Below are 17,979 nucleotides of genomic sequence, written 5' to 3' on the forward strand. Positions count from 1 at the left end.
GTGCCTGTCACCGGCGCTTCCCCAAGCAGCCCTCTTAATGCCCTCTCCTCGCGCACCAGGAAACAAAAGGGAAAAAAGTCTCTTGCCTCTTCAGCAGCTCCAGACCCTTTCCCCGGACTCCCTCCGGGCTAGCCGTGGTGCACTAACTCCTTCAGGCTCTCTTCCTGCCGCCAGCCCCAGTCCTCTCCCTGCGCTCCGACTGAAAGCCGATACCCGAGCCTCAGCTCCCAGCCCCGCCCGCCACGGCGGCCGAGCAGACAAGCCTCTCGGGCTGGTGTGTGCCTGAGGGCACCGGTCCTCTGTGCCAGAATCTCTCCGCTTTGCCCTCCGCACCCCTGTTGCTGTGCTCTCCTCCGCTACTCCGAAGCTTTCCCCCTCCGCCACCTGCAGTCTCCGCCCGCGAAGGGGCTTGTAGTGTGTAGAAACCTTCCCCCCTTCACGGCTCCCTCCCACTGGTGCAGGTCCCGTCCCTATCCTATTGTCTCTGTTTATTCTTTTTTTCTTTTGCCCTACCCAGGTATGTGGGGAGCTTCTTGCCTTTTGGGGGGTCTGAGGTCTTCTGTCAGCGTTCAGTAGGTGTTCTGTAGGAGTTGTTCCACGTGTAGATGAATTTCTGATGTATCTGTGGGGAGGAAGGTGATCTCCGCGTCTTACTCTTCCGCCATCTTCCTCCGGGGTCCTGAAGCATGTCCTTGCCTCCTATCACACTGGAATCCCATCAAGCCTTCAGGCTTCCTACCAGCTTACAGGATGGAATCTGCTGGCGTCTCCCCGCTTTTCCCCTCCATTAATGGCAGGGTCCCAATGTGTACTTGCGACCCATGCTTTTCTCAAACCAGTGCTTCTCCCGTTTAGCGCCTGAACATATTTTTGCAAATATTTCATTCATATAATTTATCTCAACCCTTTAATACATACATATTTAGCTTAAGAATATAAAATTCTTAATTTCTCATAGAAACGAAAATCAAAACACGTTATTTCCAACTAAAGAAGATAACACCAAAATTATACAATATCTAGAAAATGAAGATAATGGAAACACTACATGTTAAAACTTATGGGACTCTGACAAAACCATATTTAGTGGAAAATTTAAGGCTTTAAACACTATCAAGCAAGAAAAAGTGAGTGAATTAGGAATTTGTCATTAAGTTAAAAAGAACAACAAGGTGAACCTCAGGAAAGGAGAGGAAGAAAATTATAAAATGAAAGATGAAATTAATTGATTATAAAATAGTAAAATACAACAATTGGTAAATAAACCAAAAATCTTATTTTTATCAAAATCTTATTCTTTATAAAAAATGAAATAAACTATCCTAATTTTCCTAGCCTAATCAATGAAAAGAAGAAACCATAAATATAAAAAAATACAAATGAAAAGAGGGAAATTAAAACAGATACAGAAGAAATGGGAATCATAAGAGTACTTTTCAAATCTCTGTGCCCATCAGTTTGAAAACCTAGATAAAATGGAGAATATATAATACAGTAGACGCTACCAAAATTGACCTCAGAAAAAAGAAAAAAAAAATCTAAGCATACTGATGGCCTTAGAAAAAAAATCGAGAATGTTATCTAGAAACTCCCCCCTCAAGAGTACTAGGACAAGAAATTTCGGATTTTTCCAGCTCAGAGAAGGAAGAAAAATTTCAAAATATTTTTATGAAGTCAGCAAATACTAATATCAAAACCTTACAAAGTTAGCATAAGAAAGGAAGCTGTAGGTCAATCCTGTTTATAAATATCAATGCAAACATTTAAAAGAAATATTAGTAAATAGTATTCAGCAATACATTGAAAGAATTATATGACCCCATGAAGTGAAGTACATTCCAGCAACTAAGATGGTTCAATATCAGAAAGTCTATGAAAATATTTTCACCATTAAAAGAAAAATTATACAATCAACTCAATACAGGCATACCTCCATTTTACTGCGCTTTGCTTTATTGTGCCTCACAAATATTATGTTTTTTACAATTTGAAGGTTTGTGACAACCCTGTGTTGAGCAGATCTATCAGTGTCGTTTTTTCCAAAAGCATTTGCTCATTTCGTGTCTTATGTCTCATTTTGGTAATTCTTAAAATATTTCAAACTTTTTCATTATCATTATATTCGTTATGGTGATCTGTGATCAGTGATCTTTGATATTACAATTGAAATTGTTTTGGGGTGCCATGATCCACGCCCATGTAAGATGGCAAACTTAATTGATAAATGTGTGTGTTCTGACTGCTCCACTGACCAGCCATTCCATGGTCACTCTCCCTCTCGTCAGCCCTCCCTATTCCCTGAGACACAAAAATATTTAAATTAGGCCAATTAATAATCCTACAATGGCCTCTAAGGTCTCAAGTAAAAGGAAGATTTACACGTCTTTCATTTAAAATTTTTTTTTTTTTTGCAGAGTAACATGCTTTTATTTTACCATCATGCATACAAGGAAAGACCAATATATCAATGGTATACTTTCAAAGAGACAGAGCAACCTCACAAGTATTTATGCTACTTAGGAAAAGAGACACATCAATTATTAAGTTGTTAACTGGGCAAATTATCAAGACAATTAAGCCACACATTTTTAGTAAGTTATTTTTCCACGAAGACAACAATTTCCAAAGTCTTAATAATATGACAAGAACAAGTTATTCAAATTATATTTCTAAGGATACGGTTTTAACAGAAACAAGTTGAAATCCACTATAGATATTCATTTAAGTCTCTATATCATATAGGAAAATAAGACTGTTGCAAATGTTCCCAACTGAAAGCAAAATAAAGCCTGTACAGCTCAATTTTCCCAGTAAGCAGAAATAACATAACAGGATTTACTAAATACTAGTGAAATAAAAGACACAGTATTAATCCTCCTCATAAAGCCAGTCAAATGAAAACGAGAGAAAGCAAAGTTGTGTTGCATTTCTTTAAAGATCTCTTCTCTAGACAACATATTTAACATTCCAACACCCTTCAATTCTCCCATGTTTATCCTGAGAAAAATAACTTCTCTCATCACCACTGACAGAGAGAACCTTCCTTGAAGGCTCTCAGTCTAAATCTTAGGCCCAATTTTTCCTGGCTCATTTTTGCCTGTGGTCTTCTGTTTAGTTTCCCATGCTTTGGGCACCCATCACAGTATCTTTAGTTCTTCCATCCATTAGGGCCTAGATATCGCTTTTCATTTAATCTAATAAATCTGCCTCCCTTTAAACCCTCTAGATGTTGCTAAAGTGGGTAGAGGATAGGGAAGAAAGCAGAGGGAAATAAGAGCTCTGGTGGTCTATTACACAAGACACCTGCCTCTGGAAATAATGGGGAGCCAAATTAAAAGACCTGATTCTGCAGCTGTTTATGAGCTATCACTTCTTTTAAGAGCCAGGAGAGAGACAATGGAGAAAGTGTACTGCCACCCTGGCACTTAATCACGCTCCCGATGAGAAAAGGAGGCACAGAGAGGTACCTAGGTTTGGGCTGAATTCACGAGTTGAGGCTGAGAAAGCCTGGTACTTTGAATGGACACCAGCCTTAGACCATCCTGCCACAAGGACAAGTCTAACTTGTCACGTCAACCACTTGCCTGACAGTTAATAGGGTTCTGGATGATGGGAGTGGAGGGAAGCGGGGTGGGGGTGAGGAATAGAGGAGAGGTCTTTTGGGGAGAAGAATGGAAGGTCTTTTGTGTGCCGGCAGGAAACCTGGAGACTGTTGACCAGAAACCAGAGTGGGGCTGACAATGGTCTAGAAGATGTTCATCCAGTAGGTAGCAGCCAAGGGCACAGCCAGTAGCAGACAGCGACAGGTGGTGACCAGAGGCACAAGAAGAGCAATGGAGTCACGTAAATCATACAGGCCAAGTGGTCCACTGCTGTTCTCCCTTGATATCATTAAAGGCCCGCAACTGTCCACAGGCTATATGCCTGTACTGCAGAGCAAAGCGGGTAGAATGGGCTCCTAGACAAATCTAGAACTCCAGGTATAAGAGGCAGACCGGAGGCCCTGAGAACAAACGGGTCCAAGTAGTGCAGATAAAGGCAGTGCAGTTTACATCATCACAAACTTGGCTTAGGAGTGGTGTGAATCATGGATTGATTCATGCAGCATGAATATGCATGTGATATTAATGCAGCATGTGATATTAATGCACATGTGGAAGTGGTGGAGCGTGGTCATGATACTCTCAATCTTGAGGCTGAGGGAACTGAATGTCCAAGGGAAAAAGGCTGCAGAAATATCAGGAAAAGAAAGGGGAGTAAAAAAAAAGTAGAAGGCATACCCATTTCTGTTGCCCAAGCACAGGTCCAGCAAGGGGCGGAAAGGGACTTTATGCAGGAACATTACCAAGGGCAAAGTTTAACCAGACTGGAACCCAAAGGGCCTGGGGATCTCCACTGGCTCCCTTATTGGGCGACGTCTGGCTCTATGGACTCCTGCACGCAGCAGGTAGTATTGCAGTGGATTTATCCTTTTTGATCATCTCAGCAATCCTGTCAGACTCTGGAAGGCTGTGGTCTGAAAACTAGGTGAAGAAATTGCAAACGACCTCTTGGTTCCTGCGAATGAAGGACTGGGGTTCACGGCCCCGGCGCCATATGATTGGAGTGGAAAGAGACACTACTCGGCCAGAGGCTCTGACCTCATATTCCTTGACCATCAGTTTATTTCGGAAATAGGGGTTTCTTCGAAAGAAGAACTTGAACTTGCAGCCTGTTCGAGGGTGCCTGAGCTCCTTCACCTCCAAATTGGTTATGTATCTTAACATCTCTGCATCTTGGCCCCTAATCATGGGGGACAACTGGGGGTGGTTCCGAAAGGCAGTGACCCAGAAGCCCGGGATGTTCTGAATGATGTAGTTCCGCCGCTCCAGGTAGTGTCGACGCATCCGTCCGAACTTATGTTCTAGTTGCTGAAAGGCCCGGTCAGCCTGAGCATTCACAGTGTCCAGCTCCAGCTGGATGGCCTCCAGAGGGTTCATGCGGAGATCCAGACGCAGGGGCCGGTGCCCTGCCTCCCCCACCACTCTATTCTCCACCATTTCTATTTCTTCACCTACTGGCTTCTCCTCCATCTCCATCTCCTGCTCCACTCCCTCCCCCTCCTTCACTCCTTCCTTCTCCGCCACCTCCTCGTCCACTGCGACTGAGAAGAGGGGGCCCTCTTCAGTCTTCACTTCCTCAGCCTTCGCCTCCGCCATCAGCTCAGATCCGAACCTCTCCGCGCCACAGGTTTCTAGGGGCTTCTCCCCACCCGGGCCCCGCGGCGCTCCCCGCCGGCCGCCATTTCCCCGGCTGCCGTCCGTCGCCAGGGATACAAACGCCGTTTCCAGTCTCCCTGGGAGGCGGAGCCTGCTCTTGCCCCGCTTCGGGCGCTACGTAACCGCCATCCCCACCGCCTCCGATCTGGGGCTTACCGTCACAGACCGGATCTGCGGGAGCAGCGCGGGGGGCGCCTCGCTCCTCTGGAAGCTGGGACGGTGGGAGCGCGACGGCTTCGAAGCTCCTCTCACCCGTCTCCGCCATCACCTGTGACGCCTCGGTTTCCTCACGGAGCTTCAGGCACCTGGGAGAATCCGGGTCTCCGGGGGCACGGTCGGGGACGGTGAGACTGTGGGTTTCAGGGAGAGGCGTCCTCCCGACCCCATCCGGGCCTCTCACGTCGGCAGCAGCCAGACAAACGTCAGGGCACCGTCTGTTTTTCTCCGCAGAAGCCGCGCTCGGCAAAAACCCGCCGCTCCCTTCTCATTTTAAATTGAAAGCTAGAAATGATTAAGCTTAGTGAGGAAGGCATGTCAAAAGCCGAGACAGGCCAAAAGCTAGGCCCCTTGTGCCAAACAGCCACGTTGTGAATGCAAAGAAAAAGTTCTTGAAGGAAATTAAAAGTGCCACTCCAGTGAACACGTGAATAAGAAATTGAAGTAGCCTTATTGCTGATATGGAGAACATTTCAGTGGTCTGGATAAAAGATCAAACCAGCCACAATGTTCCCTTGAGCCAAAGCCTAATCCAGAGCAAGGCCCTAACTCTCTTCAATTCTGTGAAGGCTGAGAGAGTTGAGGAAGCTGCAGAAGAAAAGTTTGAAGCTAGTAGAGGTTGTTTCATGAGGTTCAAGGAAAGAAGCTGTCTTCATAGCATAAAAGTTCAAGTTGAAGCAGTAAATGCTAATGTAGAAGCTGTAGCGAAATCCAGAAGATCTAGCTAAGATAATTAATGAAGGTGGCTACACTGAACAACAGATTTTCAATGTAGACAAAACCACCTTCTATTCCATCTAGGACTTCCAAAGCTAGAGAGAAGTCACTGCCTGGTTTCAAAGCTTTGAAGGACAAGCTGACTCTTGTTAGGAGCTAGCGCAGCTGGTGACTGTAAGTGGAAGCCAATGCTCACTTACCATTCAGAAAACCCTAGGGCCCTGAAGAATTATGTTGAATTTACTCTGCCTGTGCTCTAAAAATGGAAAAACAAAGGCTAGATGACAGCATATCTTATGCAACAAAGTTTATTGACTATTTTAAGCCCAGTATCGAGACTTACTGCTCAGAAAAAAATATTCCTTTCAAAATATTACTGCTCATTGACAATGCATCTGGTCATCCAGGCACTCTGATGGAGATGTACAGTGAGATTGTTTTCAAGCCTCCTAACACAACATCCCATGGATCAAGGAATAATTCCTTCAAGTCTTATTATTTAAGAAATGCATTGTGTAAGGTGATAGCTACCATAGATAGTGATTCCTCCAGTGGATCTAGGCAAAGTATAATAAATTGAAAACCTTTCGGAAAGGGTTCATCATTCTAGATACCATTAAGAATATTTTTGATTCATAGGAAGAGGTTAAAATAACAGGAGTTTGGAAGAGCTGATTCTAAACCTCATGGATGACTTTGAGGGTTCAAGACTTCAGTGGAGGAAGTAACTACAGACGTGGTAGAAATAGCAAGGGAACTCGAATTAGAAGCAGAGCCTGAAGATGTGACTGAATTGCTATAATCTCACGATAAAACTTTAACAGATGAGCAATTGCTTCTTATGGCTGAGCAAAGAAAGTGGTTTCTTGAGACGGAATCTACACCAATGAAGATGCTGTAAAAACTGTTGAAATGACAACAATTTCAATGACAGGGATTTAGAATATTACATAAACTTAGTCGATAAAGCAGCAGCGGGGGGACTTCCCTGGCGGTCCAGTGGTTAAGACTCCACGCTTTCACTGCAGGGAGTGCAGGTCCGATCCCTGGTGGGGGACTAAGATCCTGCATGCCGCTCTCTTGGTGCAGCCAAAAAGAAAAGCAAAGAAGCAGCAGCAGGGTTTGAGAGGATTGACTCCAATTTTGAAAGAAGTTTTACTATGAGTAAAATGCCATCAAACAGCATCATTGCATGCTATCAGAGAAATTGTCCCTGAAAGGAAGAGTCAATCAATGTGGCAGACTTCATTGTTGTCTTATTTTAAGAAATTGTAACGGTCACCCCAGCCTTCAGCAACTAATACCCTGATCCCTCAGCAGCCATTAACATCTAGGCAAGACCCTCCACCAGCAAAGAGATTACGAATCTCTGAAGGCTCAGTTGATGGTTAGCAATTTTTAACAATAAAATATTTTTAAATTGAGGTATGTGCATTGGTCTTTTTAGACATAAAGCTACTGTGCACTTAAAACTATTGTATAGTGTAAACATAACTTTTATATGCACCAGGAGACTAAAAAATTTGTATGACTTACTTTATTGAGATATTCACTGGAACTGAACCTGCAGTATCTCTGAGGTATGCCTGTAGATGCTTTTGGTAAAGTTCCATGTCAATTTCTAATGTTTTCAAAGAAGATCCTGTAGAAAGAGATGAATCTTTATTAACAATATTTATATAATGGTCTGAAACAAAGTCAGTAGAAGGCTTGATAGTAAAACATTTTAGAGTATTTCTATTATAACATCAGAAACAAAACAAAGATGCTCTGTTCTCTTTTATTTCATGTAGTTCTTATACATTAGCCAACTCAGACAAGAAAGAAATAAAAGACACAAATATCGGAAAAATGAAGAAAAAATTTTATGTTCTCATGGGGCATAATTATGAACTTGAATTTTCAAACTATATTTGGTATTAACTCATGTTTCAACAAAGGCTTGTTATGTTCACATCAAGAATATGAGCAGGGCTTCACTGGTGGCTCAGTGGTTAAGAATCTGCCTGCCAATGCAGGGGACACGGGTTCGAGCCCTGGTCCAGTAAGATCCCACATGCTGCAGAGCAGCTAAGCCCGTGAGCCACAATTACTGAGCCTGTGCTCTAGAGCCCGTGAGCCACAACTACTGAGCCCATGTGCCACAACTACTGAAGCCCGCGTGCCTAGAGCCTGTGCTCTACAATAAGAGAAGCCACCGCAATGAGAAACCTGCGCACCACAACAAAGAGTAGCCAACTAGAGAAAGCCCATGTGCAGCAACAGAGACCCAACACAGCCATAAATAAATAAATAAATAAATAAATAAATTTATTTAAAAAAAGAATATGAACAATCATATTCCTAATTTTTCTTGTTTCAAGGAACTAAGAACAAAAAGTTAATGGAAAAGAACTGTATTTTATAATATTACAAATGTTGAGGCATTTTATAAAATGTGAACAAAAATAGTTTAATACTAAATGGAAAAAATGTCTGATTTTAACACTAAACTAAGTGTTAGAGTGCTCATAAATGTGAAATGGAATTTAATCCATGATTTGATCAAGTTAGCAAAAAATTCTCTCTGAAACTGAGAAAAATAGCTTTATTTGGATTGTTTCCAAGATTAGGGCCCACATATACTAATTCACTCAGGATTTCATTTTATCTTGTCAATAGAGAAACACTTCAATAATAATTTTTCTTTGTTTTTCTCATCTGATTATCTGAGATCTTACTCTGTCCTGATGACTTATATTTATTTAGACTATGGTTAGGTATAAAATAGGATGATTTAGTCACAAATACATGAGGAATAACTGCAACATATTCATAAATCTTGTTGGCATCAATGAGCTTTAGGAAACTACTTTTATACAGTTAAATAATTTTTGTAAAACTTTGGAAAATACTGGCATACAGAATAAGCATTTCATCAGAGAGAGATTAAATGATAATTAAAAACATGCAGGTTGAAGAATAGATGTCAACTTTATCATACATGACAAAATATTTATAGAAATGTCTATATAAAGGAAGTGTATATAGACTTGTATATATGCTCATTATATACATACATTCATATACCCGTTTATACTTGAATCTAAATTCAATTTTTTTTAACAGAATGCCAGCTATTTTCTGCAGAAACAATGCTATGGAATACAAGATGTACTGACATTTTTTTTTCTTCTGAAAAACAACCCTTGCTAAGTTTAACATGTTTGAGAATCCCTGTGTTGTAAGCATTCTCAGTAAAAGTTGATTGAGATTGTAAATGTTTTAATTTGTTGAAAATTAAAAAAGCATCTTAAAATGTTTTTTCTTAGTGTTGTAATGATAGATAGTGTATAATAAAGCTGTGAATAATTATGTTCCTTAGATCCTTGAGGCTGTTGATGGTACTCATACACAATGCTCTTTTGATATTTTTATTAAAGGCAGTTAGTAGAGCTGAGTTTTGATGAGTGATTTTAGTTTATTCTATTTGGATTTCTTCAGTGACAAAATCACCAGCTCTTACAAAATACCAGAATGCCAAATAGCTAACAATCTTAGAACATGAATACCAACTAAAACTATACTAGTTGGAGGATTTGACCATGATCCATCCAATAGTCCAATAAACAAGTTCTGATATATACACTGTAAAATAGATGTCTTATTCTTACTAACAAAACAGGAGGCCAGCTTTTTCTACCAAGTAGTAGTATTAGGTTTATCTTTTTTTTTTATTGGAGTATAGTTGATTTACAATGTTGTGTTAGTTTCTGCTGTACAGCAAAGTGAGTCAGTTATACATATACATATATCCACTCTCTTTTAGATTCTTACCCTGTATAGGTCATTACAGAGTATTGAGTAGAGTTCTCTATGCTATACAGTAGGTTCTTAATAGTTATCTAGTTGTTTCACCTTGCAGCATCTGAAAGGCAACCAGCCTTGTCCAGAAAGAATGCAATCTTACTAGTAGAGAATCATGAACACAGTGGGTGAACTTTTTACATCAAATCAGTGTCTAGTGGGCACAGTTAACCTCATATGGATGTTGAGATTCTCTCCCTTCAGGTTCCCCTGGGTTTTCCCTTCAGATTCCCCTGGATTTTCCCTTCTGACCTGGCCTCTTGGATAACCGCCTACTCTACCAGCCGGTTGCTGGCTGATTAGAGAAGGCTGGCTCTCTGTGTGGATAGGATTAGTTCTTACATTCTTCAGAGTATCTAACAAGCCTTTGTCTTACTAATGATGACCCCTGATTATAGCTTAAATTATGCTTTTTTCTAAGAGAGTCCCTGAATTTCACTTCTTGTCAACCCACATGAAGAACATGAGAAAGAAGGAGCAGAAGAGAACAAAAAGTATCTTCTTTAAAAAATGAATTACCTTGATGCGATGCAGACTTGAGACGAGAGAATGTTGCCAGAGCTGCTCCAGGTCTTTGCTCAAAACCTGCCAACCCCCACTTTCAGCAAGAGTTAACATAAATCGTTAAAGGGTCCAGAAATAAAAAAGGAAGCTACAAACAAACAAACAAAAACCAGATGGAACCAGCTAGGACCAAGACGGTGACAGATCTGACCTCCAACAGACCCTGAATCTCATTATATGCTGATTTTACTACATTTGCATATTAAATGACATACCTACTGGTGGCCAAGACTGGATATTAAGGACCAAAAAAGGATAAAAAGGGGTGGCACTCCATTCCCTTGGAAAAAACTCTGCCTCCTCCCCAGTAGACTAATGCGTATGCCTCCCCATCATTAACCTCACTCCTCCTCCCTTTGCCTTTACTCTTTAAAATTAAAGCCCTCTGGACACGTGGGCAAGAAGTAGATCTGTGAACTCAGTTCCTGCTTCTCCATTCTTTGGCCACTGAATAAAGCTTGTGCTGTGTTGATCTCAGCTTTGGCTTCATTATTTGGCTGCTCAAACGTGAATGGAAAAAGAACCCTCCCCCCGCCAAGGCAGAGAGCTATTGCCCAGCTAGGGGCTGAGCAGGGTCCATAGGACTTAATTCGGTAACAAAAGAGCTCTAAAGCTCTAAATGCATAGGCAGTGTTAGCTAGTGCTATGCACAGTAATTCAACTAGCCTGGATTTTAGATCGTCAGAATAAGAAAGGGAGTTGACTGCTAATTCAAGCAGCAGCTCCCAGGGCCTGTCAGAAATCTAGAGAGACTTGGGCCACTTACATTTTGGGGGACTCCCCTGATATTAAAAAGAAGAAGAAGGAGAAGAAGAAGAAAGAGGAGGAGTAGAAGGGGAATGAGGGAGGAAGGGGGTGTGGGGAGAGGAGGAGGAGGGGAATGAGAAAAAGAAGAAAACAAAACATGGTTACAAAAATAGTGTGATGTTTTAAAATATTTTATATTTAATATTAATATTTTACACACAAATAAAACAAAACATATAGGCTATTAGGAGTGTACGATTTGTATTAACTGGGCACTACAGATGGAGTAGTCCAATGCTGAGCCCGAGTTTAAAACTGTGTCACTAAAAACATTTTTTCTTCTTTTCCAAATCTTTTCGCATCTTTGTGACCATGGGTATAAACTTCTTTGGCAATAACATCATATGTTTTCCTCATGTTCCTGGCAGCTCCCGGTAAACATCCTTTTCCTTCATCTAAACACCAAGGAACCAAACTGCCTAGGTTTCCTACCTAAAGTCTGAGCTCCTGTCTCCTAAGGCAATGGGTTTTTAAGGTGGCGGCAGAGAGCCATTTGAGAATCTGATGAAAGCTCTGGTCCTTAAATACCCCCCAAAATTTACACATACAACACAATTATGTGTGCATCGAGGGCTGGGGCTAGGCACCCCCTGAAGTCCATCCAAATATAGGCTATGGGTTCCACGTTAAGAACTTCTACTCTGAAGAGTTCTCTCCCCAGGATTTTGTTACTTCTCCATGAAGACAGGACTCAGGGATTGAAGGGTGCCATAGACACGGAAACAACGCGTGATTTTGGAGGTGGTGGAGGGAAGGGTGGGAGGAATGCCGACCCCAGTATCACGAACGGAATAGGCGCTGTTTGGGATAAATGCCCAAGACCAGGTGCGTCAGTACCCACAGCAACCTCCTAGGCCACGCCTCCGCGTTGCCTGGTAACAGAGCTGCGCCAGGCGCACGTGCGTCAGAGGCCCTTGTTCTCCCGTCTCCCTCCCCGTGGGCAGTGGGAACAGCTAGGACCTCGGCGGGCTCGCTTGTGGCTTCGAGGGGACGTCGGAGCCAGGAGTCCCCGCCAGGAGTTAGACGACACCGGCGTGTGAGGGGCGAGGCGGAACACCATGCAGGTGGGAGTCGCGGTCTCCGGCGAGCCTGGACACCCCAGCGGGGTCCCTGTGGCTGGGCCGGAGGCTGAGCACGATGGGGAGGGCAGCCTACAGGGGTTAGGTTCTAACATTTGTTTTCAGTGAGAGCTAAATTTTGCTTGCGTCTCTGTCACGATTGGAGAGAAATTCAAATTACCTCTAAGAGAACGCCGTTTTTTCATCACTCAAGAAAAACTTCCGTTTGTCGCTGGAGAAAGCCTTTGGATTGCGTTTCACACCTATATCCTGGAAATCTTACTGCTTCGCTATTTCTGACTTAAGAAATAGACCATCAGCTTTAGCCCAAGTGTAATTAAATTTAAGTATCCTGCCCCACTACATTTTAAAAAGGTCAGAGAGGAAACCCTAATAGTCGCATCTGTCTTGAGAAAGACCAGCTGTCCCTGGAGTTTCTCCTACCTGATCACAAAAACTCTGTTAAACTTCCATTAATTCGTAAGAAGGTTGCTCCTCTATCTAAAGCTGCATTATTAAGCAGAGGCTGTGCTTTTATTTCCTTTTTTTAATCAGAGTAAAACTCTCATTTCCAACTTCAGAAAAGCTTCTTCCCACCTGCTATCCCAGATTAAAACCACTGCGATTTTTCTAGTCTTACATATTTAATTTTGGTAATCGTTTATGCTGTATAATTTATTAGGATATTTTGAACACAAATTACATACAATTTTAAAGGATATTCCTTTTGTGTTAATAATAGATTCCTATCAAGTGCATTTTATTCACTATGTAAAAACATTGCAAATTTGTCCTGATTTTTGTCTGCTCTTCAAGAAATAGGCTGAAATGTAATTGAGAGTAGAGATGACAGCATATTAATCTTTGTTCATTTATTTATTCATTGATTTATTCAATAGCCAGTTATTCAGTGCTTATGTGTAGCTGTGGACTTGTTCTAAAAGAGCTTACTGTGGGGGAATGAGAGAGTCAGATATAACTGTGTCATGATAAATGCCATAATACCTTTATCAAATAGATTGAGGTGCCTATTTCTATTTCTCTTATTACAATTTCATAGATAATTTCTAAAAGTGAAGGGAAGATCAGAGTATACAACGTTTACTATTACATCCCATTGCAACTAACTCCCAGATCAGTTAAGGAAGAGCAGTCATGGAGAGGTATGAATAAAACCATAAGTATGTGATATCATGAATATCAAGAAAGAGTGTTTTAACAAGAAAAGAATGCCAAACTCTCCCCAGTTCTGCCTAAGAGATCAAATACAATGAAAATCCATTGAAAATAACAACATGGAGCTCATAGGTGACCTTAGAACAGTTTTGAAAGGAGTGTTGGAGGTAGAAGCCAAATTTGGAGTAGATTGAAGAGTGAATGGGAGGTGCAAGTGGTTACAGCATATACAGACAATTATTTTAAGAAGTTTGAGTAGGAAGGAGAAAAGAGAGATAGGTAGGGGGTGCAAAGTGCAGGGAGGGTTTTTTAAAAGGTGACTGCTGGATTTTCTGATAATAGAGGGCTCAGTTATTTGGACCAAGTCTCCTGCTGAATACAAGTAAAAATGCTGGCTAGAATGTAAAACCTATCTCCTTAAAAGCATCAGAGATAACGTGATAGTAAACGGTGAGACTAAAATCAAAGGGAAAGTGGAAAAGCAGGTGAATGGATTTCCAGAGTTTTAAAGCCGGTTTTACCACAAGGCCATCTTAGCAATCTGCAGTTCGTTCCTGGGTGTAATCACAGGGTGACAAGGAATCAAAGGGTATGGTCCATGAAAGCATGGGAAACTAATAGGAGTATGAACCAGATATAAACCCATGTCTAGAGGAATTCAGGGAAGGTCATCTTGATGCCTAGTGGAGCAGGGGAGAAAAAGAAAAGCAATAAAACCTATCCCCAAGAAGTTGTGGCTCAAGAGAGCTCTCACATAGATTGCAACCTAAGGCATATTGTCTGGGTGATCCAACAAACTTCAAACTGTGAATTTTATATAAATTAGTTATATACTGTAGTGCTCGTAAATACCTGGAAGAAATAGCAAATCCTCGTGCAGGAAGACATCTTTATGTTAGAATTCATGGAGATAAGTTTTCAAGGACATCAAGCAGAAATCAGTCAAAAGTAACCAAGCACACAAGGGAACAGGGCACTATGAGCATGAACCAACAAAAACAGACTTGCAGAGACTTCAGTTATCTGAATGATCAGAAACAGATATAAAATAACTATGCTTATTATGTTTAAAAAAACATAAGACCGAATTGAAGTTATCTTCAAAGAGTAGGAGACTATAAAAAGTGACCATAAAATTTGATGAAGACATTTCTGTACACTACAATGAACAATAAGAAAGGAAATTAAGAAAACAATTCCATGTATAATTGCATCAAAAAGAATAAAATACTCAGGAATAAACATAAACAGGGAGGCAAAAGACTTGTACACTGAAAACTACAAAACATTGCTGATAGGATCAGTATCCTTATAAGAAGAGGAAGAGACACTAGAGCATGCTCTCTCTCTTTGCACACACACAGAGGAAAGGCTATGTGAGCACCCAACAAGAAGGTGGCCTCCTGCAAACTAGGAGAAGAGTTCTCACCAGTAGCAACCCTGCTGGCACCTTGATTTTAGACTTCCAGCCTCCAGAATTGTGAGAAAATAAATTTCTATTTAAGTCACCTGGTCTGTGATATTCTGTTATGGCATCCCAAGCAGACTAACACAGGCTGCTTGAGTGTCCTCAAAACATGGTAACTGGTTTCCCCCCAGAGCAAGTGATGAGAGAGACTGAGAGGAAAAAGCAGCAGCAGTGCCTTTTGTGACTTAATCTTAGAAATCACATAGTGTCACTTCTATCATATTCTCAGTTTATTAGAAGTGAGACAGCAGGTTCAGCGTACACTCAATGGAAGTGGGTTAAGCTTCAACTCTCAAAAAAGGTGCGTGAAAGAATTTGTCAACATATTTTAAAATTATCACAATAGTTTAAAAAGAAGATTAGATATAGTTGAGGGAGTTTTACAATCATATGGCATGGGGTGGCAGAAAACTACCATTTTAATAGAGATGTTGGAGGGCAAAGTCCTGGGCTGGTAGAGTGGTGGGAGAATCATGAGGAAGTCTCAGAAAGGAAAATCAGAAGGGATGATCCTTAAATTCTGCATGTAAAATCCACACAAATTCTTATTTGTCATCCAAACTCCATATGTGTATAGGAGATCCCAAGGTGCCTGGCAAAAAGCAGCCAGTAGAAGGTCAAAGAACTGAACTGATCTGAGGTTTTGGCTGCTGCCCATTTCAATTGAAGTAGTTTGATGTTTGAGTCCAACCAAGTTAACTGCCTTCAAGTATGAAAATCAACATACTTTAGAGGAACATAAAAAATCATAAATTTCTATGATGTATCATCCTGAATGTCTAGTATGCAATAAAAATTATATAAGCAGAAAAGAAAAAGAATGAAAAGCCATATTCAAAATGTGACTCATATTCAAAAGCAAAGCAACCAATGGAGACAAATCCTGAGACTATCCAGATGTTGATATTAGCAAATGAAGAATTTAAAGCAGCTATTATAAATATATTCAAGGACTTAAAGGAAAATGAATTAACAGTTGGAGAATCATAACAGAGAAATAGAAACAGTAATAAAACAAATGGAAATTCTTGAACTGAAAAGATCAACAACTGAAATAAAAAATTCACTGAATGGGCTTTACAGCAGATTGCAGATGGCAGAAGAGTCAGGGAACTTGGGTTCATCAATAGAAAGTGTCCAACTTTAAGAACAGAGAGAAAAATATTAAAAGTGAATAGAGATTCACTGAACTGAAGGGACATTGTTAAATTGGTTAACATAATATCTAACTGTAATACATGGTTAACATACATGTAACATCGTGTCAAAAATCCTAGAAGGAGAGGAAAGATGGGGTGGGGGGGCAGGAAAAAATTAAAAAGATGATGGATAAAATTGTCCAGAGTTTGAGGGAAGACATAAACTTAACAATCTAAGAAGTTCAGGGAACTCCAAACAGGGTAAATGCAAATAAAACCACACCAAGCACATAGACACACTTCTGAAATCAAAAGATAAAATCTTGAAAACATCCAGAGAAAAGACATAATGTAAAGATGTGTATGTTATGTATATACAGGAGAACAGCAATATGATTGACAGCTGACTTCTTATCAGAAACATTGGAGGCCAGAAGGCTTTTAAAATGCTTTAAATGCTGGAGGGAAAACTTTCAAACCAAAATTCTATATCCAGCTAAACTATCCATCAAAAAAACTGGGAAAAATAGACATTTTCAGAAATATGAAAACTGAGAGAATTAGGTTCCACAGATCTGAAGGGTAAGAAATGCAAAGAAGGTTTCTTCAGACTGAAAGGAAATTACATCAGGTGGAAAACTGGATCTAAAAGTAAGTGTGAAGAGCACCTTAAATGGTAAATATGTGGGGAAATTCTAAAAACTAAATATATTTATTCTCTTAATTTTCTTAAAAAACATTATAACTGTTTAGGGTAGAAATTGTAACATTGTATTATAGGGGTTCAAATATATTGTAAATGTTAATATATATAACAGCAGTAAGGCAAAGGATAGGATAGTGGTAAATGGAACTATACTAAGTGAGTTTCCCATATTTTATGTAAAATACTACAGTATTAACTGTAATATGTTAAAGATACCATTATAATTTCTAGAACAATGATTAAAGCAGTAATGCAAAGTTGTATACCTAAAAGGCCAGTTGCAAAGAACATAATTCTAGAAAATATTTAATTAACCGAAAGAAGGCAAAGAAGGGACAGAGGAACAAAAAAGCAAACAATACTAATTAAAAACAGGAAAATAGTAGCTCTACATCTAATATTAACAATTATATTAATTTGCTGTACAGCAGAAACTAACACAAAACTGTAAAGCAACTATACTCCAATAAAAATTAAAAAGACAATTATAGTAAGTATAAATGGAGTAAACACTTAAAAAGTAGAGATTATCAGAATAGTTTAAAAAGCAATACATAGCTACATATTGCTAAAAGAGATACACTTTAAATACAAAGAAACATGGGTTAAAGTAAAAGGATTGAAAAAGACATGTTATTTAAACAGTACTTAGGAATAAGGGGTATAAACTATATTAGTAACAAACAAAATAGACATCAAGATGAGGATTACTACATTTTATAATGATAGGAGAAATTCATCAGGAAAATATCATAAATATAGCTGTGGATTTGCATAATCAAGCTTCAAACACATAAAGCAAAAACTGATGGAGAAATAGACAAATCCACATCATAACTAGAGATTTTAACACCCCTCCTCCTAGTAATTGATAGAACAACTAGATACAGAAATTGCAGAATAGAAGATCTGAACAAATCTGTCAACAATCTATTGATTTGTGGAGAAAAAAGCCCATCAGTGGCAAAATACACATTCTTTTCACACTATGTAGAACATTCACTAAGATATGCCATATGCTGGG

The 17,979-nt window shown here is 40.1% G+C and overlaps 2 protein-coding genes across 5 annotated transcripts in view; one reads left to right on the forward strand and one right to left on the reverse strand.

The window, feature by feature from the left end:
- Nucleotides 1–11,078, forward strand: part of NMU (neuromedin U) — a 49,385-nt gene extending 38,307 nt beyond the window's left edge. Inside the window, exons 10-11 of one of the 4 annotated variants that reach the window (XR_014015270.1) lie at nucleotides 2,415–2,470; nucleotides 10,459–11,078. The gene's annotated coding sequence lies outside the window, so the exon portion shown is untranslated. Of the gene's footprint in view, nucleotides 1–2,414; nucleotides 2,471–9,299; nucleotides 9,463–10,458 lie in introns of those variants that run through there. The other 3 variants (XR_014015271.1, XM_081227274.1, XM_081227275.1) reach the window with 3 other exon arrangements.
- Nucleotides 2,481–8,466, reverse strand: LOC308613560 (testis-specific Y-encoded-like protein 1). Its single transcript, XM_081227253.1, is given in 4 exon segments — nucleotides 2,481–4,466; nucleotides 4,468–4,523; nucleotides 4,527–5,331; nucleotides 5,333–8,466. Coding segments are annotated over 4 exon segments (1,161 nt in total). The 5' UTR covers nucleotides 5,524–8,466; the 3' UTR covers nucleotides 2,481–4,357.
- Nucleotides 11,079–17,979: the final 6,901 nt, after the last annotated feature.

The sequence above is a fragment of the Mesoplodon bidens genome, assembly GCF_964165515.1.
Source record: "Mesoplodon bidens genome assembly, chromosome: 1".
NCBI lineage: Eukaryota > Metazoa > Chordata > Mammalia > Artiodactyla > Ziphiidae > Mesoplodon > Mesoplodon bidens.